The sequence below is a fragment of the Bubalus kerabau genome, chromosome 10, assembly GCF_029407905.1.
Source record: "Bubalus kerabau isolate K-KA32 ecotype Philippines breed swamp buffalo chromosome 10, PCC_UOA_SB_1v2, whole genome shotgun sequence".
In the NCBI taxonomy this organism is placed as follows: Eukaryota; Metazoa; Chordata; class Mammalia; order Artiodactyla; family Bovidae; genus Bubalus; species Bubalus kerabau.
The window spans coordinates 69,891,699-69,915,815 of record NC_073633.1 but is presented as its reverse complement, the minus strand read 5'-3'; the positions used below and the strand labels follow the sequence as shown (position 1 = coordinate 69,915,815).

The 24,117-nt window shown below is 36.0% G+C and overlaps 1 protein-coding gene and 1 long non-coding RNA gene across 3 annotated transcripts in view; one reads left to right on the top strand and one right to left on the bottom strand.

Annotated features, from left to right (window-relative positions):
• Positions 1-10,561, top strand: part of LOC129621521 (uncharacterized) — a 39,502-nt gene extending 28,941 nt beyond the window's left edge. Inside the window, exons 3-5 of one of the 2 annotated variants that reach the window (XR_008699414.1) lie at positions 3,115-3,148; positions 9,704-9,761; positions 10,426-10,561. This is a non-coding gene — a long non-coding RNA (uncharacterized LOC129621521). Of the gene's footprint in view, positions 1-3,114; positions 3,149-9,703; positions 9,789-10,425 lie in introns of both variants that reach the window. The other variant, XR_008699415.1, reaches the window with a different exon arrangement.
• The window catches only part of SLC30A4 (solute carrier family 30 member 4), a 30,558-nt gene that overhangs the window by 4,725 nt on the left and 1,716 nt on the right, over positions 1-24,117 (bottom strand). The window contains exons 3-7 of the mRNA XM_055538065.1: positions 16,302-16,448; positions 3,748-3,901; positions 2,106-2,307; positions 1,176-1,281; positions 279-413 (exon numbers count right to left, since the gene is read on the bottom strand). Of these exons, the coding sequence (XP_055394040.1) occupies positions 279-413; positions 1,176-1,281; positions 2,106-2,307; positions 3,748-3,901; positions 16,302-16,448 (744 nt within the window). The remainder of the gene's footprint in view (positions 1-278; positions 414-1,175; positions 1,282-2,105; positions 2,308-3,747; positions 3,902-16,301; positions 16,449-24,117) is intronic.

Sequence of the window (24,117 nt, the reverse complement as noted above, 5' to 3'; positions counted from 1 at the left end):
AAACATAGAGTCTAGCTTTTTCTATATAGAAAGAACATATAAATATACTTTATGCCTTTAATCTGAAGGCAAAAAATCTCTCTGTAATATCTCATCAGAGAGAAAATGATCGCTCTGCTATCATTATATTGACTTGCAACTCACCTTTTGAAGAGCTTCACCCTTCCCTTAAAATAAATCTTTCCAGCAGAAAAGTCTTCCTATTTACTCCTAAGGACAGTTGTTTAATTCTAAAGATAGAAGTCCACCAACCCCAGCATTTACTGTCAGCAACATACTTAGCTGTATGTGTACTATGGCAGTAGGTTTTCCTGAAGTGAGAGACCAGATATTTAAATCTTCCACTGAATGCACATCTTCTATTTTCATCAAAGCTTCTTTGATATAGTCTACGTTCAAATGGCTTGGTACACCTATTCAGAATGGATCATTTATAAATAAAGGCTATTTTAAGAAAAAAGTTATATATTACTAATATGACATTTTTTAAGAAAAGAAACCAAATGGGTTTACCTAATTCAGTTTAAATTAATACTTTAAATTACATTAAAACTTTAAGATAAACTATGCATATATATATATATACATGAGAAGTTAATAAATACTTTAAAAAATGCTCACCAAAAAGAAATGTCAACCAAATCAGAATACTTTAATAAATAAGCTAGGATAGACAAAAAGAAAAAGGAACATACAATGATGATAAACCTACTTTTGAGAACTCACGGTTACATGCTTATACTTATTATCAGCCAGACAGGAATGTTGGAAATTGAATAGCAAGTTAAATGGGAATTACAGACTTAATACATGAATTACTAAACATAACTACATTAAGAATCATGAGCTGAATTCTTGTCCTAGCTCCACAGTTTATTAGCAGCATGACCTTAATGAAGTTATGTTACCCGACTGTGCCACAGTTTTGTTGTTGGTAAATGGGGATAATAATGTCTGCCTTGCCTACTTTTCTTGGCTATTATAAAGATCAAATGGGTAATAGATGGGAGAGCGCATTGACTCTTGTATGTTTTTTCATGTAAGGTGGTTTATAGACTAATAAGTATTAGTAAAAAGAAAGACATGACTCCTACCCTAGAGAATCCTTCCCGCCAACAGCCCCAATCTGATTTAGGGAAATAATAAAGTCACAATGGGGATACCAGAGAGCTTACCTTCTAGAATTATCACTACTGTGTCCCATATGATTCGAAAGGTTGTAAAAGCCACAAGTAATGAAAACACATATGTACAGATGGGATCAGCAATCCTGTATTCTGGCTGAAAAGAGACAAATCAAAATTGTGTGATTAAATACAAACAGACATAAAACAAGTCTGAAAAGCAAAGCAAGGCATACTCTGTCCCTTCTTTAGCAGGACTGGAGCATATCTTTAGAACTTGGATATTGCCAGTTGAGAAATGTCTACTGTTCTTTGTGAAACCCATTTCCAGAAGTTTAGCCATTTATTCAACTGTTTTCCTCTGTGCCTCCTCTAAATCTCCCAGTCATAAGCCACAGACTATCAGAATTGAAAGGAGTTTCAGCAGCCATCCATCTGGTCTAAGCCCCTCTTATTAAGGTGGAGGGAACTCAAGTTTAGAGCTGGGGGACTTGCTTAAGATCAAAGCATTACAGCCAGAGCCAACACCAGAACTCAGATCTCTGAATTTTCATTCCGGTATATATTCCAGTACTAGTAGTTGAGTGACAAAGCTTAAAACCAAGTTTTTCAGTGAAAGCACCACCAAAACCAATAGATAAGTTATTCCTTGAGGTGATACTCTTCTGACTAGTGCTAATAAAAAAGTGATACTGATAGTTCAGGTATGTTTGCATAATGCAAAATGAATAGGACTGGCACTGGTGTCTAGCATACTGATAAAAGATAGTTGTGACCTTTAGTTTAGTTTTGTTTTTTATTTTGGCCAAGCCGCAGAGCGGCTTAGTTCTCCAAATCTTAGTTCCCCAAAAAGGGATTAAACCCATGCCCCCTACATTAGAAGCATGGAGTCTTAACCGCTGGACTGCCAGAGAAGTCCAGTCATTTTTAATGTTGAAATTAAATAATATTTTAAAATCGAAGAATTAGTGATTATGTTACCTTGAATCGTATGATGTATGCAGCTATTAGCACACCAACACTCTGTACCAGATCCCCCAAGGCATGTACAAATGCAGCTCTCACTGCCAGGCTATCCTGCCCTTGGTTGTGTCCACATCTGGGACCTGTGGTAGGAGAATTTGAGGGCAGGGAGTGGGAATGGGCATGATGGTGACCAGATTGGTTCAACAGAAACCCCATTCTGTTAAGAATAAAAGAAAAGATTATTATTCTTTCTAATATTATTGATTAAAATATTTGTTACTAATCAGGCACTAATGAGGCAACATGAAACTCATTCATTTAATTAATATTTGAGCACCTGTTATGTATCAGGTACTGTTCTAGGTGTTGGGGTCAAAATAGTGGTAAGGCAGACATATCCCCATGGAACTTATGTTCCAGGAGAGAGGGCAGAGAATTAACAAATAAATACATAATGTACTGGTTGACAATGTGAATGCTTTGAAGAAAAAGTAAAGCATGGCAAGGAGATGGAGAGTGATGGGGAGTGATGAGAAAAGGCCTCACTAGGATTCTGAGTAGAGACTTGAATGAAGTCAGGAAGCAAGTGGTGGTGGAAGAGTGTTCTAGGCAGAAGGACCACCAGGGCAAAGGCCCTAAGATGAAGATGTGCTCTATGTGCTTTAAAAAGCAAAACAGCCACTGTGGCTAGAATAAAGTGACCAAGATGCTAGGAGGTGAGCTGGAGAGGTACATAAGATCTAACAAAATGGCCATGGTAAAATGTTTTGATTTTATTCTAAGTATGAATGGAGGCCATTAGTACAGGGACTGGCAAACCAGAGTCTGTAGACCATAGTTGGCTCACTTCCTGTTTTATACATTTTTTTTCTTTTTCTTTTGCAAATAAAGTTTTATTGGAACACAGCCATGCTCATTTGTTTACATACTAAATGTGGGTGCTTCTGTTCTATAGCAGTAGAGCTGAGTATATGTAAAAGAGGCTCTCAAAGCCTAATATATTTATTATCTGGTCCTTTTACAGAAAAAGTTTACTGAACCCTGGCCCAAGTGATTAAGTAAGTATTAAAGATTTTTTAGTTTTTAGGAAAAAAGTTGGTAGTTAGAAAAACTTATTAAAATAAAAATACTATAAAAGTTATTTTAAAAACTTTGTCCTACTTAAATTGTTAGTCAAACTTCAGTATACCTGAGCAAACCCATAAGAAACTTATAATTCCACAACAGTATTTTATTATCATTTAGAAGAAAAATTAATGTACTATAAAACTTCAAAATATATTAAAATATCACTGTACATTATTGAATGCATACACAATAGTCTCTAAATTCACAGTACTTGAAAATATTAATGTGAACACAATACAGAGGTGATACTATAATGGTAGACAGTGTTATTATAAATTTGTCCAAACTCATAGAATGAGTTTAACACTAAGAGTGAACCCTCATGTGAACTATGGATTCTGTGCCGTAATGATGTGTCAATGTACAGCTCATGGCTTGTATTAATAAGTGTACCACTCTGGTGGGGGATGTCGATAATGGGGGAAGCTATGCATGTGTTGGGATAGAGTACATATGAGAAGTGCTTGCAGTGAACCTAAAACTGCTTTAAAAAATAAAGCTTATTAAATTAAAAAAAAATACAGCTTACATCACATTAACTGCAACTCCAATAGCTGCAGTAATGAGCATTATATCTCCATTTATTTCATATTTCATGTGGATAGTTCTTTGGACAGCTTCATAGAGGAGGAACCCCATTAGTATATACACCAACAGCACACTAATCATAGCTGACAGAACCTCTGGAAGGAAAAATATTAAAAAAAATATATTTGTAGAATGGTTATTATACTTCATACATACTAAATACTGTACAGCCTCTAATTTATATATTCTTCCCTCTAAGGAGATAAAGGGATTATATTTTTTTTGTCATGTCATTTTTCTTATTTAAAAAATTGTTGTTTGCTTTGGATCCTCTATTAATTCATTCCCACCACTCCCCACCTCCTTCTCATCTCTTTAGGGTCAAATTATATATATTTACAAACAAAATGAAAAAAACTGAGAAAGAATTTGTAACATACTTGATTACAGACTAATTTCTCCATAGATGATATACTTACAAATCAATAAAAAAAACCCATAAGAAAAATGGGTAAAGGACACAAATAGTAATATACAGAAAAGAAACAGGTATCAAAATCAACCATAATACAAGAAATTCAAATAATTCCTTTTGCCCCTTACTAAGTTGGCAAATGTTAAAAAGTTTAACAGCCACAGTTAGCAAAGATATACTGATAGAAGCATAAAATAAAGCTATCTTTTTGGAAAGCAGTTAGTAAAACTAATACAATTTTAAAATGCATATATTCCTTAATTCTAAAAGTCTATCCAATAGAAACACATCCATATGTATACAAAGACATCTACAAAATTTTCTACTGTAGCTTAGCCTGTAGTATAAAAAAAGATCCAGAGACATCTTAAATGCCCACCAATAAGGAACTTAATGGATAAATTATGGTATATACATAATGGGAAGCCATAATCATATATATAGGTATTTTTAATTGAAGTATAATTGATTTACAATATCATGTTAGTTTCAGTTGTACAGTACAGGTGTGTGTATATATATATATTCTTCAGATTTTCTTCTCTTATGCTCAGTCACTTTAGTTGTGTCTAACACTTCAGTTGTGTCTAACTCTTTGTGACCATAACCTGCCAGATTCCTCTGTCTATGGGATTCTCCTGGCAAGAATACTGGATTGGGTTGCCATGCCCTCCTCCTAGGGATCTTCCCGACCCAGAGATCGAACCTCTGTCTCCTGCACTGCAGGCAGACCTTTACCACTGAGCCACTGGGGAAGCCCCAGTATAACAAATATTGAGCACAGTTCCCTGTGCTATACAGTAGGTCCTTGTTGGTTTATTTATATTTTTTAAAAAAGGGGAAAAAAAGGGACTTCTCTGGTGATCCAGTGGTTAAGAATCCACCTTGCAATCCAGGGGGACACGGATTCCATCTCTGGATGGGGAACTAAGATCTCACATGCCTTGGAGCAACTAACTCCACACACAACTACTTAGCTCACGCGCCACAACTACTGAGCCCATGCACCACAACTAGAGAGTTTGTGTGCCACAGTGAAAGATTCTGCATGTAGCAACAAAGACTTGACTCAGCCAAACAAATAAATATTTAACCAAATAAATAAAAAGCAAAAAAATCAGGCAAATTGATAATCACAAGAATAGATTGACAAGAAAATGTTATACCTGGGAAGTGAGAGTGAGTGCTTGGAGAATTTATTTTTCACTTTATTCTTTTTTGTAACACTTGAAAAATTTTAAGTTTTTACTATAAACACATTTGTCTTTAGACTAAAGAAAAACAAACCCATCTTTAAAGGCATGTAAGTATGCATGAATGCACTTTGACTTAGGAATTCCTCTTCCAGGAATGATATACACACGCCAGCTGAGCTGCACATATACAAAATGAGGTATGTTAAGAATCTATTTATCAAATATTACATATAATAGCAAACAAGTGAAAACAATAAAAGAAGTGATTAGTAGGAGCCTTGTAGCATGGAATATTATGAATCTGAAAAAAGCATTGAGCTCTTAATGTTTTAATAAGGAATCATCTATGTGAAAAAAGAAAAGTACACAACAGTATATATGATATGTTAGCATTTGTGCCAAAAGAAAGAGAATATATAAATAATGATCTGTACATGCAAACTCTGGAAGAATATACAAAATACTGATAAAAACAGATTGTGAAGGAAATGGATGGCTAGGAGACATGGATAATGTTCCACTATATATGCTTTACACCATGTGAGTAAGAAGTAGAAAAAATTTTATATCTTAAAATTATTAATATAGTACAATGTAAAGTACATTTAAAAATAATTATTATATAAAACTAGTGTTGACACTCAGAACAATAACAGAAAGAAAATATATAACATTTTTCTTAAGAAATCAAATATTAAACCTTTAAGTGTTATAAGTTAAAACAACCTGGAAAATTGTTATCTGGGTCAACTCATTGCTCAAAGGTCCCAGGCAGTTCCAGTATATTGGACTTTGATACATTTTTATTCCACCTCATAAATTGCAACACAGAAAACTAGCAGTAAAATAAGCTGTTTCTCCAAAGACATCTCATTAATGTAGCCAAAACTCTAAAATTCTGTGAATCAACAGATGTTAGAATAAGACAAAAAACATAACAACTCCTATTTAAAACTATGATTCACCTATTCCTGACATACTAATTATATTATACTTTAAAGGAGACACAGCAATAAGAAAGATAGAGAGAAAACCAACTGAAATACACAAAGATAGGGAGAGACTACTATATCAAGTCTAGGCTCTAAGCCCCTTAAGGATATGGCTACTTTCCATTCCAGGTCACATTTACTGTAGCACTCAGCAGAAAGGCTGGCATGTAGTATGTACTCATGTATTTATGGATGGATCTGTAGAATGAAGTTAGTTAGTCTGAGTAAGGAAAAATAAAAGGGTATATATATACAATTAAGAGGGTTAAGCTAAATATGAACAATAAGTTATTTACTAAATCCCGACAAATAAGAATAGGTTAAAAGGAAAGAATTAAGCCAAATATAAGATTGAAAACACATAGAATTTTTTGTTAAGTTATAACCACTGATGGCAAAATATACATATATAAATAATTTAAAGAAAGAATAAATAACAAATTTTGAACTGTAAAATCTCAGGTACTAGTGGTTGGCTCCTCATTTGACTCATGAAGAAATAGAACTTTAATTCTCTTTAATATTGGTATTTAAAAAATACCAATCCTTCTCAAACTCTTCCAGAAAAAAAAAAAAAACTTTAATCATGTGTCCAGATTGAAGCTAGCTAACAGTTAGGACATCATAGTTTTAAGGGTACCTAAATCAAATTTTTAATATGAAATTATAAAGCAGTACATTTTGTAAAGATTAACAGTTATACAAGTTAATGACATAGAGATGTGATTGCTTATGAAGATCTAAAACCAGTAATTAAAAATTCTTTCAAAACACCTTGTAATTAGGTTGGCCATACTTTCCTGTTTTCCCAGATAGCCCCAACTTATGCCTGTTATCCTGTCATAATTACTAACAGTGTCCCATTTCACTCTCAAAAGTGTCTTTGTCTTTTGGATGATAAGATATATTGTGACCCTAGGAGGTCTTCCAGATAAAATACTGGATGCCCAGTTAAATCTGCATTTCAGATAAACAACCAATTTTTGCATGTAAGTATGTCCCATGCAATATTTCAGACATACTGTCATCTGGAGAAAGAGCGAGAGAGCTTGCAAGCAAGTTAAAATGTGGCAACACCCAAATCTCCGTGATCATTTTCCTAAACACTGAGAATTATCTTTTTGTGAACTTTCAGACAAGGTAGAACCATATTCAAAATAAAGTAAAATGAAAGTCAAACTAAAGCATAACATTCTTGACAAGGAGGATTCCCACCCTGAGAAGGCCCGAGGCCCTTGCAGCCGAAAACTCAGTTTTCCACCACACAATTTTCACCCACATGAGTAGCACAAAGGACCCTAATGCCTGCCCATAGTTAAGAGTAATGGAATTCAGCTGATTCCTAGAAATTCCCAAAATGACATATTAGGATACTGTTACCAAAATGTGGCTTATTCAGTAATTAATAGGAATGTGCCTCATATTTAGTTTCCCTGGTGAAAAGCAAAGAATTCATCTGTTATTTTTTTATTCTAATGATCTGTCAAAATGTTTTCTAAACAGAGCACTGATCAAAAAAGAAACTAAATTTTGAGTATATTTTTAGGGCTGAAATTTATAATTGAGAAGTATAAGGCACAGGAACATATATAACTAAAATTTCTAATAGTAGATGTATGATCATTCTGATAAACGAACAAAAAGTTCTTTCACTGTGAATAAATTAAACTTTGGTGAAATATCATGAATAGACCTAATTATTGTTTAAAAATTTTTCGTAGTATTTTAAATATGATGGAATGCAGATAAATGCAGGCAAGATATTGTTTTCTCCCCCATTTGAGAGAGAAGGAAGCTTTCAATCAACAACCAAATTATGACTTGCTCCAATCTTCTCATTCTTGCCCTGTTGCCCTGGGTTGGTATTTGGTCACATAACATACATTAAAGTTTTTCACGATGAAAGGAGTATACAACATATGGATTTTTCATTTTCTAAAGGAGACTCAGGAACTTTCACAATTGAAACCCTAGTTTCTGTGAAAGTTACTATCCTATCTGTCTTAGATAAACTTGACAAAATGGAAATTTAGCATAAGTAAACTCTTGAAAGAGATTTTTATGGAAATTCTAGAAAACCTATTTTATAGTAGTTCTAACATAATTTGCTACTTTATTCTACACACAAATAATTGTATTTGTGTGTATTTGTGTGTATGTGTGTCTATTTGGCTGAATGGTAGTATTGGAGGATGGAGTAAGATGAACGAATATGTGTTCTGTAACACTTGGGTCATTTCATTCAGCTGAAATACAAATGCTTATTATGATCAATGATCTAACAAAGACCAAAATATACCCTAAATTTCACATAGAGAGGATAAAGTTTTGATTCGAAAAGCTAATAAATAGTAAGAGCAAAAATTAAATGGAACAAAACACAGATGATTATCAAGTTTTGATAGTACTATAATAAATTAAAAATGTTTATTGTACATTTTAACACATCTGTAAATTGCCAAAGGGTTTCCCAGGTGGTACAGTGGTAAAGAACCCATCTGCCAATGCAGGAGATGCAAGAGATGCAGGTTTGATCCCTGGGTCAGGAAGATCCCCTGGAGTAGGAAAATGGCAACCCACTCCAGTATTCTTGCTTGGAAAATTCCATGAACAGAGGAGCCTTGTGGGTTGCAGTCCATGGAGTCTCAAAAGAGTTGGATACAACTGGGTAACTGAGAGCACATGCAAATAAATTGCCAAAACTAGAGGTTTTCAAGATTCATATGTATTTAAAAATAGAGTCCTTTTCTGACATCCTCTGTTATTCTCCATCATACTACATTATTCTTTCTCTTTACAGCATTTAATACAATTTATGATTATGTTGTGCTTGTGTATATATTTACTGTCTATTTCCCCACCCTATAATATTACTCATTCAACAGGAACTTTTGAGCACCTATTCAGTGAATGAGTAACAATCTACTTCAACTATGTAAACCACACTCAACCCAAGCATATTTGCTTTTTTATGAGTGCTGCCCAGATGTTCTGGCCTGTCATAACCGTTATCTTTGCTATGATGCCAATGTCTACTTCCCTTCAGGCATACACATTGTCTCTCTATTGACTCAAACTTAAATAGCAAACATTTAAAGTTCAGGTTTCAGAGGCCTATAAAAAAGAATAGGGAAGGAGAGTGGAGATATAGTCTCTTCCATTTCCTTTTATGCTATTTTTCTTTTCTACATTCTTCTAAAAGCAGATAGGAAGGAAAAAGAAGGAAAAGCAGTGGGCTGTACTGGATTTGCCTAGGACTTCCAAACTAGTATTTTTATTTCATCTCATCCACAGGTGAAGATGAACTCAGGACAAAGACATCACATAGGATTTCAGGGGCCCACAGTTGCCAGTAGGATACTAAAAGCTAAACTGCAAAGTCTGTGATCCTCTCACTTCCGACTCTAAATCACCTCCTGTTTTCTGCCTTCGTACCACTCCCTCTTCCCCACACCCACGGTGCCCAGTGCTCTCGAGTCGGCTTTTGGCTATCCAGTATTGACTGATGTTTTATACCTGTCTCTGTAAAAACTCCCATTTCTAGCATGTACCTATACTTTTCCTATATATGTTCATGTGATGCGAATTAACGCTTAAGGTGTGAACATGACAAATAGGCATAACTCTTGTCAAGGGTGGGAGGAAGTTGTTGAATCACCAGGGAGAAGAGACGTTTGTTTGTTTTTTTTTTTGGCTGCATGTATGGGGGAAGAAATTTTTTTAGCTGAATACTTTCTGTTCCTTTAGTAACTATCAGGGGAAAAATAACAAACTATGTAGAATTAGCATTATAAGCATATACCTACCTCAGGACAACCATCATCTAGTGAGATCTGCACGGTCTCTGCTCAGTAGAATGACACACGGCTACAAAAGACCCCTGCACTGTCACTTCCCAGCTAACCTAGGCTGAGACCTGCGTTACCAAAGTTAATCTTGCTTTTCATTTCAAATACAGACAACTCTGCTTATTACAGTCCTTTCACATGGTCACTATCTTTATCTAATTCTTGCAGGCTCTTCAGCCCAAGAACTGGAAGAAAAGCCAAATAAATAAAGTCAACTACACTCATAATCCACAGAGAAGGATAAAAGCAGAAAGCTCCCCCCTCCCCTGCCTTTGGAATAGCATGTCCCCTGAGACATAATGTGGGTCACAGTGTGACTTCATGAAGTTCTAAGTTTTATTAACATCCAGAATAAGATGACATACCCACAGTCAAATAAATCCAGGCATTTAAAAATAACTCACATATCTTCTCACAAAAGACCTGCCATTGTAACTCACTGAAATGTAAGAAAGAAAGAAAAAAAAGGAAAAGAAAAACCTGAATGATTTTATACAATCTGTGAGTTCACATGAAGGAAAGAAAGCACCAACAGAATGGAACTGACTCCTGCAACAGCCAGTTGGGCTTACCCCTCAGATCAGAAACTACCTCTCTGGCCTTGACTGAGAGAACGATTTTTGCTAAAAGAAACTTTGTTATACTGCCCCAAATGTTACTCAAGACCCAAGTTATAAAGCACATCTTTAAAAATTGTTAATCATGAGGGTGAATCATGTTACTTTTCTCCTACTACCTGGCTGAGATAGTTTTGCTAAGAAAATAAGAATTTTGATTGGGGTGGGGGGGAGGCAGGTGGTTTTGAAACATGAAACATTTTGAGAGATAAGAAAACTCTGGATAAGATGATAAACTGGCAGATAGAAGAAGGAAGGAAAAGAAGGCGACACTAACTTTTAGTGAGAATTTACTCTGTGCCAGGTATCATGTTAGGAACTTATACTACCTTAACTATGTCTTTTTATTTTTTTTACAATTCTGCAATAAAAGTACTATCATCCCTATTTTACAGTAGAAACCCATAGTTAAGTCAGGTCATTCTCCTAAAGGTCATACAGCTAGTGAAAGAGCAGATCTCAGACGTGGGATCAGCCCCTGACTAAGATAAGGAGAAGAAATTCCCTTCTGACTAGTTTCTTAATTAGTCTGAAGGACCTATAAGCCAGGCTACACAACTCAGCTCTGTTACTGACCAAATAAATTTTTAAAGTTTGTGAGTATAAACCGATTCAGAATTATAGACAAATGCTTTCAAGTCCCAAACAGTTTTATCCCAAAATTTAAAAAATTCTACTCTCAGTTTGGAAGTCGGTTTAACTTGAAAAACAAATGATTTAAGGATCACTAGATTATCTGTTTCAGTTTTCATATCCATATTTACTCAGCTTTGACTATGTAACAATCTGATTAATGATACCTTATACAGCAGTTATTAGTGCCAGAGCCATAGACTTCCGTATTTTATGTTCTTGTCCCTACTTAATTCATGGTCTAGAAGGAGACACTGTCTCATAAAAATATCTATAAAAATGTGATAAATGCTACTAGACATGTATAAAGTGTTATGAGAAGACAAAAAGAAAATAAATTTAGGGTATGATACTACTAATATCTAACTCTTATCCATAGACATACACCTCTAGTATGCTGCCTTTGCATAGGAAAGGGTTGCGGGGAGCAGCATATGAACATACATACATATTTTTTTTTCTTATACTTTCAAAAGGAAATGCTGGAAGGTCAGACAGAAAGTAATTAAAATGGTTGCTAATTAGGAGTAGGGCAGAAGGATGGGTTGGAGGGGACAGGATGAAAGCAGGCTTCTCTGAGTAAATTTTTTCTTTTAAAAATTAATTTTTGACTTCTGTGACAGTTTTACATATATACAAAGTAAATCAACAAAGAAAAATCCAACTCCTATCCATGCCATCCAACCCATGCCATCAAAGCAAAACAAAATTCAATAGCACAGTAACCAACCAGAAGTTTCTTAGGGGGAATTCCTTCCGAAACATTCTTTAGGACCTGAATCCCCAAGTCTTGGTAGTTGGGAGGTCATTAAGAGGCACACTCTCTAAATGCGTCCAAGGTAAACATACCCTCCCCTAGAGAACTTAGATTACTTGTGAAGCTGTGGAATTTTATAGCACATGAGGACAGCCACTGCTTCAGTTTATAGCTTTGTTTAGCTCTACATACCTTTGTTGCCTTTTTAATCCTCCTCAGATCATTGTAAGTTTTTCTTTCATTACTTCAAAGAGCAGAATAAGTGAAATAAGTTTTTATCTATATATATCCTTGTAAGATTTTGGAATACAAAGAAGAAAAAGATCTCAAGGGCCCTTCTAGTGTGAGGGTGTGATTCCCTTCTTAGCTCTGGAAAATACTCACCTATCTGTATCACAACAATTCTCTTCCTTCTATTTTTTAGACGACTTAAAAAATTTAGATAAAATTCAAATAACAAAATTTACCACTTTAACAATTTTGAAGTGGACAATTCAGTGGGTTTTCGTATATGCACAGGTTGTGCAACAAGTACCATTAATTCCAGAATATGCTCATCAGCCCCAAAAAGAAACCCTATAATCCTGAAGCAGTCACTCCTTTTTATTTTTTAAGTCTCTTCTTCTGAGGTTTTTAATAGTATACTTCAGACTTTCCAGATCATTCTTTTATAGTTTTAAATTTTTTCTTCCCATTTTTATTTATTTTTGTTCTGTATTCTGGGAGACTTTTTTCTTTTTTACTATTGTTTAAAATTTTTATTGTAGTTGATTTACAATGTTTGTAAATTTCTTCTGCAGAGCAAAGTGACTCAATTATATATATTCTTTTTCATATTCTTTTCTAGTATAGTTTCTCATAGGATATTGAGTATTGTTCCCTGTGCTATAGAGTAGAATCTTGTTTATTCATCCTATTATATAAAAGTTTGCCTTTGCTAATCCCAAACTCCCATTCTGTCCCTCCCCTACCCACCCCCACCCCCACCCCCATCCCCTTTGGCAACTACAAATCTGTTCTCTATATCTGTGAGTCTGTTTGTTTCACAGATGGGTTGATTTGTATCATATTTTAGATCTCATATATAAATATTAGCATATGACATTTGTCTTTCTGGAGGATTTTCTTGATTATATTTTCTAGTCCTATTGAAAAAAAATTTTGTTTTAATTTTTTGTAATATTTCAATTTCAAAGAGCTTTTTCTACATGTTTTTTTCAAAATATTTTACTGTTTTACTATACTGAGTATATTAATAAGTAATTTAAAACATTTTCCTCTGTTTCTTAAGTCACCTTTTTTCAGGTAGGACAAATTTTTGTTAGTTTTCTTTTTTTTTTTTAACTTTCTTTCATGCTGCTGGTTTTTCTCATTTCCTAAAAGATTCTTGGTTGTCTGTTCACATTTAGGGTAGAAGGACAGGACTATGCAAAAAAGTAAATGCTGGAAGGATAACACATAACTATTTAAAATAGGTATGAATAAGGGGTAAAGAGCAGGGCAGACTAAGACAAATGTATTACTTTAGCGTGAGTATGTGGGGAACCAAACTCTAAGGCTGCAGAACCCTGAGTTCTAGGATGAAAAAGATTTATTTTGGAGCATCAACATTCACACTAAAGTCTCAGCTTTCTCCAAACATTTGGCTCAGTTTCTTTCTGGAAGAACTATTTGGTGTTCACACGGAGAAAAATGCAGACTGCCTGAGGGGAGGTGGGGATGGGAAGAAGGTAGGGACATAGTGGACTGACTAGTAGGAGCAGTTTCCCATTTATAGCCATTCAATTAATCTTGTTTTAAGCCCTCTTTCTCACTTCTGCCATTTCTGTCCCTGAGTCTTCTTTGGAGTTCCATTAGGCTGATCCAGTTTCTGCCCAAATGTACTCTAGGCTGCTGTTCCTTGGCTTATTTCTTTCTTCAACCCACTCCAATCTACTTTCTGACTTCCAGAAATTTCCTGTTTATTGGTTACCCAACCATTTGCTTTTCTTTGTTGTTTTGGTACTCTGTATTTCCTATTGAAATGTATTTCCTGTCTCAAATGCTGATTTCTAGTCCACCATCTTGAACTAGTACTTTTAAGGAAAGGGAAAAATATGACTTTCTATAGAAATATACAGAAATACAATAGAGCCAGTTTTTTTTTCTTTCATCTTTCCATAGTGCTTGTAATCTACGGCCAAATAAATAAATAATACTTCTTTGACATTTAATAGAATTTCCCTGATTATGTGTTCTTAGTTTCTCATTTGTAGAACCTTCTATGTTACTGCATGTTTCTAGGGGAGAATTCCACTGTTTTCATTAGAATTCCAAGGGATCTACAATCTAAAATGAATATACTCTGTTTAGAAAATAAAAATCCCCATTCCATGATGCTGTGTTTGAGTTCTGATTTTAAATTGCAAGAGTTTACATCACAAAAAGATTAAAGTTTGAGAATAATTTTGAAGCTGTTTACAAACCCCAAGGCAATTAGTAAACAAATGGATGTATAATGTGTCAGTTAGCAGTGGGAGTTTTTTTAGGAACACATCCAAATGCATTATGTGTTATGCATTGGCTTAACAAATTACAGAAAGACCTCATTCAGGGCTTTACCTCTCTTGTACAGCAGCTGAGGATGCTGAGATATGGGGATGCCAGATAATTTCCCGAAGTTATGAGCTGGATAGCTACTTGGAATACAGCCATTCATGTACAATGTCAGGTTTTACACCAGAAGACTCAATTATTAAATTATGAGATCTACATATTAAGATTAGGCTAAAAAGTAACAAAGAAGGGGAGATACTGATTAATATATTAGCCCAAAGTGTCAATGTCTCTACAAAAGATGTTAATTCTAGTTCTTTAAGACCAGTTTTGCTGAAGCTACTTAAATGTCAATTTTTAGGTTCTAAGCAAACGTAAAAATTGGTCATATGGCACTTCATATCCTAAGTCAAGTGACTGTTCTACATGTATTTTAAAAATAAGTAAAAATTTTAAAAAACAAGCAAGAAGAGTTGTGTGGATAACAATGTATGATTTTAACCTCTTTTAATTGAATATTAATATTTATTCAAAATAGGAAAATAAAATATGTGTGCATTGTTAAAGAAAAACATTCAATGACACTTGTTAAAACATAGTAAAGAAGACTTTATTAAAGACTGGGGGAAGTCACTGAGATTGGTATAGGAAGTCTTGTTGAGAACAAGCCAGGGTGATGAGATATCACCTGGGGATGACCCACCAAATATTGAGAATGGGGTTTCTGTTAAATTGGCTTGGCATAAAACTAGATTTTACAAGGAAGAACACAGATGGGCTTGGGAGATGATTCAGGAGATTTGGTCAAGCAGAGAATCTTTGTTGTATTTATAGTTAATGGCCACAGTGAAGGTCAGCCATACAGTATGTTATAAAAATTACAGTAGTGCCCCAAACCTGGACTACAGTAGCTTTGATTGGAAAGCCTGAGGTGAAAGAAAGAAGTTAACACTCACTGATGAATTATATACATATAGTTCTACTTGGTTCAGTAAACTGAAGGTAAACTTTTTTTTCTGTTAACATTTTCAGGACACAGGGAACAACATTTGAAGATTAATGATCATCATATAATTTTTTCCTTTTGGCTGTGCCATGGCATGCAGGATCTTAGTTCCCTGACCAGGGATCAAACCTGTGCCCCCTGCAGTGGAAGCACAGAGTTCTAACCACTGGGATGCCAGTGAAGTACCTGATTCCCATGTAATTTTACATGTGTAAGCTATTTAGTACCCTGGAAGATATATATCTGAATGTACCCTGGAAGATATATATCTGAATGTACCCTGGAAGATATATATCTAAAGATATATATCCGAATAGCTTTATTTCCTAAGCCAATGCATAACACATAATGCATTTGGAGATGTTCCTATTTGTCTATTTTCATTTGCTTTGTTCTAACAGGCTATCACCAGAAAGACTTTAGTTAATCAAAGGTTATACAGTTCATTGTGATTTTACTATAAATTTTATAAATACAGAAATGCCCAATTACTTACCCAAGCGATGAAATCCAAAAGTGAACCTTTTGGTTGGTGATTTTGAAGACAGCCACAAAGCAAGCAGGGTCAATATGATGGCACTTAGGTCAGTTAACATATGAAGTGCATCTGTCATGATTGCTAGGCTATTTGCAATGTATCCACCTTAGAGTAAGGGTGACAAGAAAGAAGGAATAAGTTAATTAAAATAACAAACATAAGCAATCAAACCCCAAATAAACAATATTCCACAAAACATGAACTTACAACTAAAGTTAACTAAATAATTATCCTATTGCAATTAAGTCAAAGTATCCTGAAATTTTATGTAAAACATTAACTATGCATATATTTTTTTCTGGTGAGACTGTCCATTTCTAGAAACAGATTCTCTGAGGAATCAATGACCTTAAAAAAGTTAAGAGGCACTAAAGGGGGGCTAACACAAGAGAAGTTTTATGTTTTAGCACTTCAGCTTTTACTCAACCTACTAATTCTGCTGCTGCCGCTTAGTTGCTTCAGTTGATTCCAACTCTGTGACCCTATCGACTGCAGCCTGCCAGGCTTCTTTGTCCATGGGATTCTCTTGGCAAGAGTCCTAGGGTGGGTTCCCATGCCCTGCTTCAGGCGATCTTCATGACCCAGGGATCAAACCTGGGTCATATTCTTTACTGCTAAGTACTGTTAGTGAATTTAATAACCACCATATCTAAATATTATAATAAAGCTGAACAAAAGGTATTCACTAATTTGGGAGGGCCTGAACATAAACTAAAGAAATTCATAAGATATTCAATAGTTCAAAACAAAAGATAAAAAATAACTGATTCTCTTAGATATAAATAGCAGTGTCTCCTAATAGAGGGATAAAAGATGGCATTTAGAATACAATTTTTTTGTACTGGTTTTCCAGTAAATAATAATGTATATATTTCATATATTTGGGTGTGTATATCTGTCTGTATATATAAATTTATATTTATTACATATATGTGTGTGTGTGTGTGTATATATATACACACACACACACATAATACATGTACACTATTTATTATTTTTATTTCGTTCCATTATGGTCAACCAATTTTCCTATCACCATTCAGAGAATAAATTTTTATTATACAGAGTATTCAAGCTTGTATGTATATCACAATCACCTGGAAGGTTTGTTAAACTATGGACGTCTTGACCCCACTCCCAGAATTTCTAATTCAGTAGATGTGGATGAGGCCTGAGAATTTACATTTCTAACATGTTCCCAGGTCGTCAGTGATGCTTCTGGTTTTGGAACCGCACTATGAGGACTCCTGTTATGGTGTACTGCAGAACTTCATGATCAGGATGTTGTGACACATAAATGTGCTGAGCTGTTGATTCCCCTGTTCCTAGGATGGGTGTGCAGAGCCACAAGCAGCAGAAGTGGGGCTGATGGTCTTGTAGACACATCCATTTATCCCAGTGTTGTCTATACAAATACCATTTTTTTTATGTTTTCCTTGACATGAAAAAGCTGAAAATCACTGAGAGAAAATACAGCTTGGTGGTTAATAGCAACAGTTTAGTTCAGTTGCTGAGTCGTGTCCAACTCTTTGCAACCCCATGGACTGCAACATGCCAGGCTTCCAGGACTTTGAAATTTCAGAGACTTTGAGCAAGTTACTTACTCATTTTTGAGCTTCAATTTACTCATCTATAAAACGAGGATAATACCTTAAAGCCACACTGTCCAATAAAACTGAGATGATGGAAATATTTTATCAGTGCTGGCCAGTGGAGTAGCCGCAAGTCACATGTGGCTTTTGAGCATTTGAAATATGGCTAGAGCAACCAAGGGATTGAATTTAATTTAGTCAGCCTAAAGAGCCACATGTGGCGATCACCAGCAAAGAAAGCAGAGTAAGGACCTCTGAAAATCATCTCCTCCATACAAGGCACAGAACATGGGCAAAAATGGTCCAAACCAGCTTTCTGAAAACTATGCACATTAATTAAACAAAGGCTGATACAGGTAGCATTTATTCAAGGAAACAGGCTCAACCTTGATAAGAAGCTCAGTAGCTCTGTGGCATTTTAACTTGCTTTATACCCAATCTCTCCCTCTTCAATTCCATGGTAGCCTTGGAAACTAACAAGCAGTAACCACAGTGAAAACCTCAGCCTGGCAGCCACTGTAAGGAATAGGATGGAGTTGAAAGTGAAAGTGTTAGTCACTCAGTTGTGTCTGATCCTTTGTGACTCTATGAACTGTAGCCAGCCAGGCTCCTCTGTCCATGGGATTCTCCAGGAAAGAATACTGGAGTGGGTTGCTATTTTCTTCTCCTGGGGATTGAACCCGGGTCTCCTGCATTGCAGGCAGATTCTTTACCATCTGAGCTACCAGGGACATCCTGGATGGACTTAGAGGTCATTAAAAGCCCCACTGCCAGGAAATTGTCATTATTTGACCTGTCTGGTGATTCCCTCAGAGACTATACTTGCAAGGTTCTTTTTATTTGATTTGACTTGGAACTTGGCCCTGGTGCAAACCACAGTGAATGTCTGTGGAAAACAATCAGAGACAGTTGTTAACACACCAGTTGCCTGAAGCAATAAATAAGTCTTCTGAAATTTTACAATGACGTACCTTGGTGTGGTATTATTTTCATCCAATTTGGGCTTTTATTGACTCTGTCTGTAATTATATATCCGTTGGTTCTAGGGAAATTTCTTAAACTATGTTGCTGATAATTTCTTTCTTATGCTTTCTCTATTCCCCAAACCCCTATTATTTGGAACTTGAACTCATATACTAGTTTTCTTGCCTTTCTTCTCCCATGATCTTCTATCTCTCTGCTCTATTCTGTAGGAGACTATCTTAATTCATCTGCTAATTTGTTTGGAGTTAAAAAATATTTTAATGTTTTTATTATTCAAAATATATTTTTCTACTCTGAATTTCTTTTTAAGAATAGCCTATTCCTGTTTCATAGATTCATGATCTCATTTTATCTCTATGGATACTTATTCCATTATTACACTATTATATCTGACTAGCTCTTAAACAAGTTTTCATAAACTTTCCTTATTTTAGCCTTCCTCTTTACCCACTTAGAGGGGTACCTGATACAACCAATTCTAGTCCTGCTTAGTATTCTCTAGTGCAGTTCTCAATTGTAGTACTCAGGATCAGCAGCATCAGCATCTCCTGGGAACTTCTTAGAAAATTCTACCCCGGAACTACTTAATTAGGAACTCTGGTCCAGCAATTTGTGTTTTAACAAGTTATCTAGGTGTTTCTGATGCACTAGCGTAAACTGGATTGGGTCTTGGTTTTCCCCACTGCTTGTTTAGGAATTGGCTTTCATGGGCCTATTAATACAGTTACATCTTTACATGATTCCTTTCTAGTTTGTGTTGCTATTGTCTCCTTTCCAGTTTTCCCCATCTGTGTGGAGATACAGAGAAGGCGATGGCACCCCACTCCAGTACTCTTGCCTGGAAAATTCCGTGGACGGAGGAGCCCAGTAGGCTTCAGTCCATGGGGTCGCTCGGAGTCAGACAGGACTGAGCTACTTCACTTTCACTTTTCACCTTCATGCATTGGAGAAGGAAATGGCAACCCACTCTAGTATTCTTGCCTGGAGAATCCCAGGGACAGGGGAGCCTGGTGGGCTGCCGTCTATGGGGTCACACAGAGTCGGACACGACTGAAGCAACTTAGCAGCAGCAGCAGCAGTGTGGAGATAATATATATATATTCCATATATGTATGTGGATATATGTATGTGTGTGTGTGTGTGTGTGTGTGTGTGTGTGTGTATACATATATCTTTTTCATTCCCATGCAGCTGTTAGAGCAGTCAGTAACTGTTACTAAATCCAAAGGATATTTTAGTTCTCATCTTATTGGGCCTCTCAGCAGCTTTAACTTATTTATTTCCAATTTGAAATACTCTTTTCTTCAGTTCTGGGATACTTGTTTGCCTTCTGCCCGACTTCTAAAGTTGTAGTTACTCAAGACTTGGGCTCTCTAGATAATTTTTTCTATTCCTATGGCATCTACCTTGACCTCCCTTCTGTATGACAGACTTACACATAATAGGTCACTAGACATTTTTACATGCCTATTTCACATACATGTAATACTTAACATGTCTAAAACAACCCTTGAGCCCATGCTTAAATCCTGTTCTGTATTTTCTCCCTTCCCTGCTTCATAAATGATACACATTTACATACACTAAGCAGGTGAGGTACGAAATTTCAGAATCATTCCTGATATTGCTCTCCCATCAACTTTCACATTCAACTCATTAGCCATTTTGCCAAAGTTACCTCTAGAATGTTTCTCAATCAGTGTATTTTTCTCCATCCACTCTATTTCAAGTCATAATCACTTCCTATTGGGACTTCTGTGAAATATATTTGCTTCTGCTCTTGTACCAGCCAATCCACTCTCCATATAAGAGTCAGAGTTATCTTTTTAAAAAGTAAATCCCATCATGTCAGTCTCTACTCAAAAGCCATCACTGGCTCCCCACTGTACTTAGAATTAAAGAATAGACTCATTTAAAATGGTCTGTCAGGACCTACTTGATCTGGGCCCCCTACTTCTTTCCTGCTTACTATATTCTGGCCAACTGGTCTTCTTTTTAGGTCCTCTTAAAGAACTGATGGTTTTAGGACTTTTGAATTTGCTGTTCTCTTTGCTTGGAAAAAAGTCCTCCTCCATTCCCTTTTCTTAAATAACTCCTAATATTCTTTTTTTGGTTTAACTGTATCTGGTTCATATATAAACCATGTCCTATTGATTACTATGTCCTATAGTATCTTGTTCTTTTTCTTCACAGTACTTAAAACCACTTGCATTTTAAATTTACTTGCATGTTTAACATCTGTGTTCTCCATTACAGGAGGACATAATGCCCTCCAAACATTAGATTAAGTGTTTTAGATAGTAGAGATCATAATAGTTTTGTTCTCCATTGTGTATCTGGAACACCGCAGCACACTGCCTGGTACACAGTAAGTATACCAAGAAATACTTGCTGAATGGAAAGAACTGACCTTTCTGAATGGAAAGAAAGGACATAAGGACATAATGTCCTCCAAACATTAGATTAAGTATTTTAGATAGTAGGGATCATAATAGTTTTGTTCTCCATTGTATATCTGGAACACCACAGCACACTGCCTGATACACAGTAAATATACCAAGAAATACTTCCTGAATGGAAAGAACTGACCTTTCCATTTCTGAATGGAAAGAACGTCTCAGAGCAAACCCAAGATTCAAAATCAAGTATCCTCTTTCAGATTTTTAAATTATTTCATTTTAAAAATTACTCCATACTTCCTACATCAGTTCACTTCAGTTCAGTCGCTCAGTCGTGTCTCTTTGCAACCCCATGAATCGCAGCACGTCAGGCCTCCCTGTCCATCACCAACTCCCGGAGTTCACTCAGACTCACGTCCATTGAGTCAATGATGCCATCCAGCCATCTCATCCTCTGTTGTCCCCTTCTCCTCCTGTCCCCAATCCCTCCCAGCATCAGAGACTTTTCCAATGAGTCAACTCTTTGCATGAGGTGGCCAAAGTACTGGAGTTTCAGCTTTAGCATCATTCCTTCCAAAGAAATCCCAGGGCTGATCTCCTTCAGAATGGACTGGTTGGATCTCCTTGCAGTCCAAGGGACTCGCAAGAGTCTTCTCCAACACCACAGTTCAAAAGCATCAATTCTTCGGTGCCCAGCCTTCTTCACAGTCCAAATCTCACATCCATGACCACAGGAAAAACCATAGCCTTGACTAGACGAACCTTTGTTGGCAAAGTAATGTCTCTGCTTTTGAATATACTATCTAGGTTGGTCATAACTTTCCTTCCAAGGAGTAAGCGTCTTTTAATTTCATGGCTGCAGTCACCATCTGCAGTGATTTTGGAGCCCAAAAAATAAAGTCTGACACTGTTTCCACTGTTTCCCCATCTATTTCCCATGAAGTGATGGGACCGGATGCCATGATCTTTGTTTTCTGAAAGTTGAGCTTTAAGCCAACTTTTTCACTCTCCTCTTTCACTTTCATCAAGAGGCCTTTTAGTTCCTCTTCACTTTCTGCCATAAGGGTGGTGTCATCTGCATATCTGAGGTTATTGATATTTCTCCTGGCAATCTTGATTCCAGCTTGTGTTTCTTCCAGTCCAGCGTTTCTCATGATGTACTCTGCATATAAGTTAAATAAACAGGGTGACAATATACAGCCTTGACATACTCCTTTTCCTATTTGGAACCAGTCAGTTGTTCCATGTCCAGTTCTAACTATTGCTTCCTGACCTGCATACAGATTTCTCAAGAGGCAGGTCAGGTGGTCTGGTATTCCCATCTCTTTCAGAATTTTCCACAGTTGATTGTGATCCACACAGTCAAAGGCTTTGGCATAGTCAATAAAGCAGAAATAGATGTTTTTCTGGAACTCTCTTGTTTTTTCCATGATCCAGTGGATGTTGGCAATTTGATCTCTGGTTCCTCTGTCTTTTCTAAAACCAGCTTGAACATCAGGAAGTTCACGGTTCACATATAAGATGTTTTATTTCTAAATAAATGCTTTTGACATATTGCAATAAATGCTCTACTGTTTACCATTTAATTCTATGGAACATTCTGAATAATATTGTTAACGTCTATTCTAAGTACTAGCATCTCTACAGTGTTTGACAAGATTTTCATACTTGAAAATCAAGTTAGTATTTGAAAAGAAATGCTTATTGTACCTTTCACAAAACATCATTTACCAAGTAAGAGACTTAAAAAATGTCAGGGCAATTATATCCTAGTAATTTTTATAGGTGTAAACTCTAATTTTAAGGGGGAAATTGTGATTAAATGTGATTTAACTTCAAATATTCAATATTAACTGAATGACTCCCTGTTCATGTGAATTTGGGCATCAGTCTGCTGAGAGCATACCTTATCTGATCTCAGCTTCTACTCCTTTCTTTACAGTGTAAACATTTATAATTCTCAAACAGTAATTATTAATTAAACAAAAATTTATTGAATGTATACTCTTTGCTAGTCATTGTGCTGTGTGCTGGTAACTGAGCTTATATTTCAGTGGATGCTGATACTAAACAAGTGAATATACAAGCAAGATAGTCTGAGGGCTTTTAAAGTGGGGGAAGGAACAGGGGAGAAAAGACCTATAGGCAGTCAGAAAGGTTTCTAAGAGGTATCTTCTGAGATGAGACATAATGACAAGAAGTCATCCAAGAATGTTTTGGGAAAAGGCAGTCCATATAAAGCTGTGTTTTTCAAATTGCGGGCTGTGACCCATTCCTAGACCATGAAATCAATTATGGGCTGGACCATAATTGAACAAACAGTAGAACACATCACATGATGTGCAACTTTTGTTTTAGTTATACATATATTTATACATATGTGTATGTGTCTGAACATACTTACATATGTATGCATGCATGCCTACATAGGTTACTATGTTAAGCGTGTATCTTACTACAGTGAGATCAAAAAAGTTTGAAAGCCACTGATGTAGAGGGGCCAGTCAGTTTGAAGGTGTTATGGGCAGGAAAAGAGCTTTCTGAGTCAAAGGGAGAAAGAAGGTTAGCACGGCTGAAGTGAGCACTGGGGAGGAGTGGTATGAAACGACTTAGGAAACGTACATAATTTTTCTGCACATAACCTCCAGCCAGCATCTTAAATCCAGATGGCTTTCTCTGTTCTCATCATGGTTCTTCATTAAGAGAACACAGGAGGGAATTTCCTGGCAGTCCAGTGGTTCAGACTACCTGAGAAGTTGAGTCCCTGGTCCAGGAACTAAGATCCCAGAAGCCCCAGGG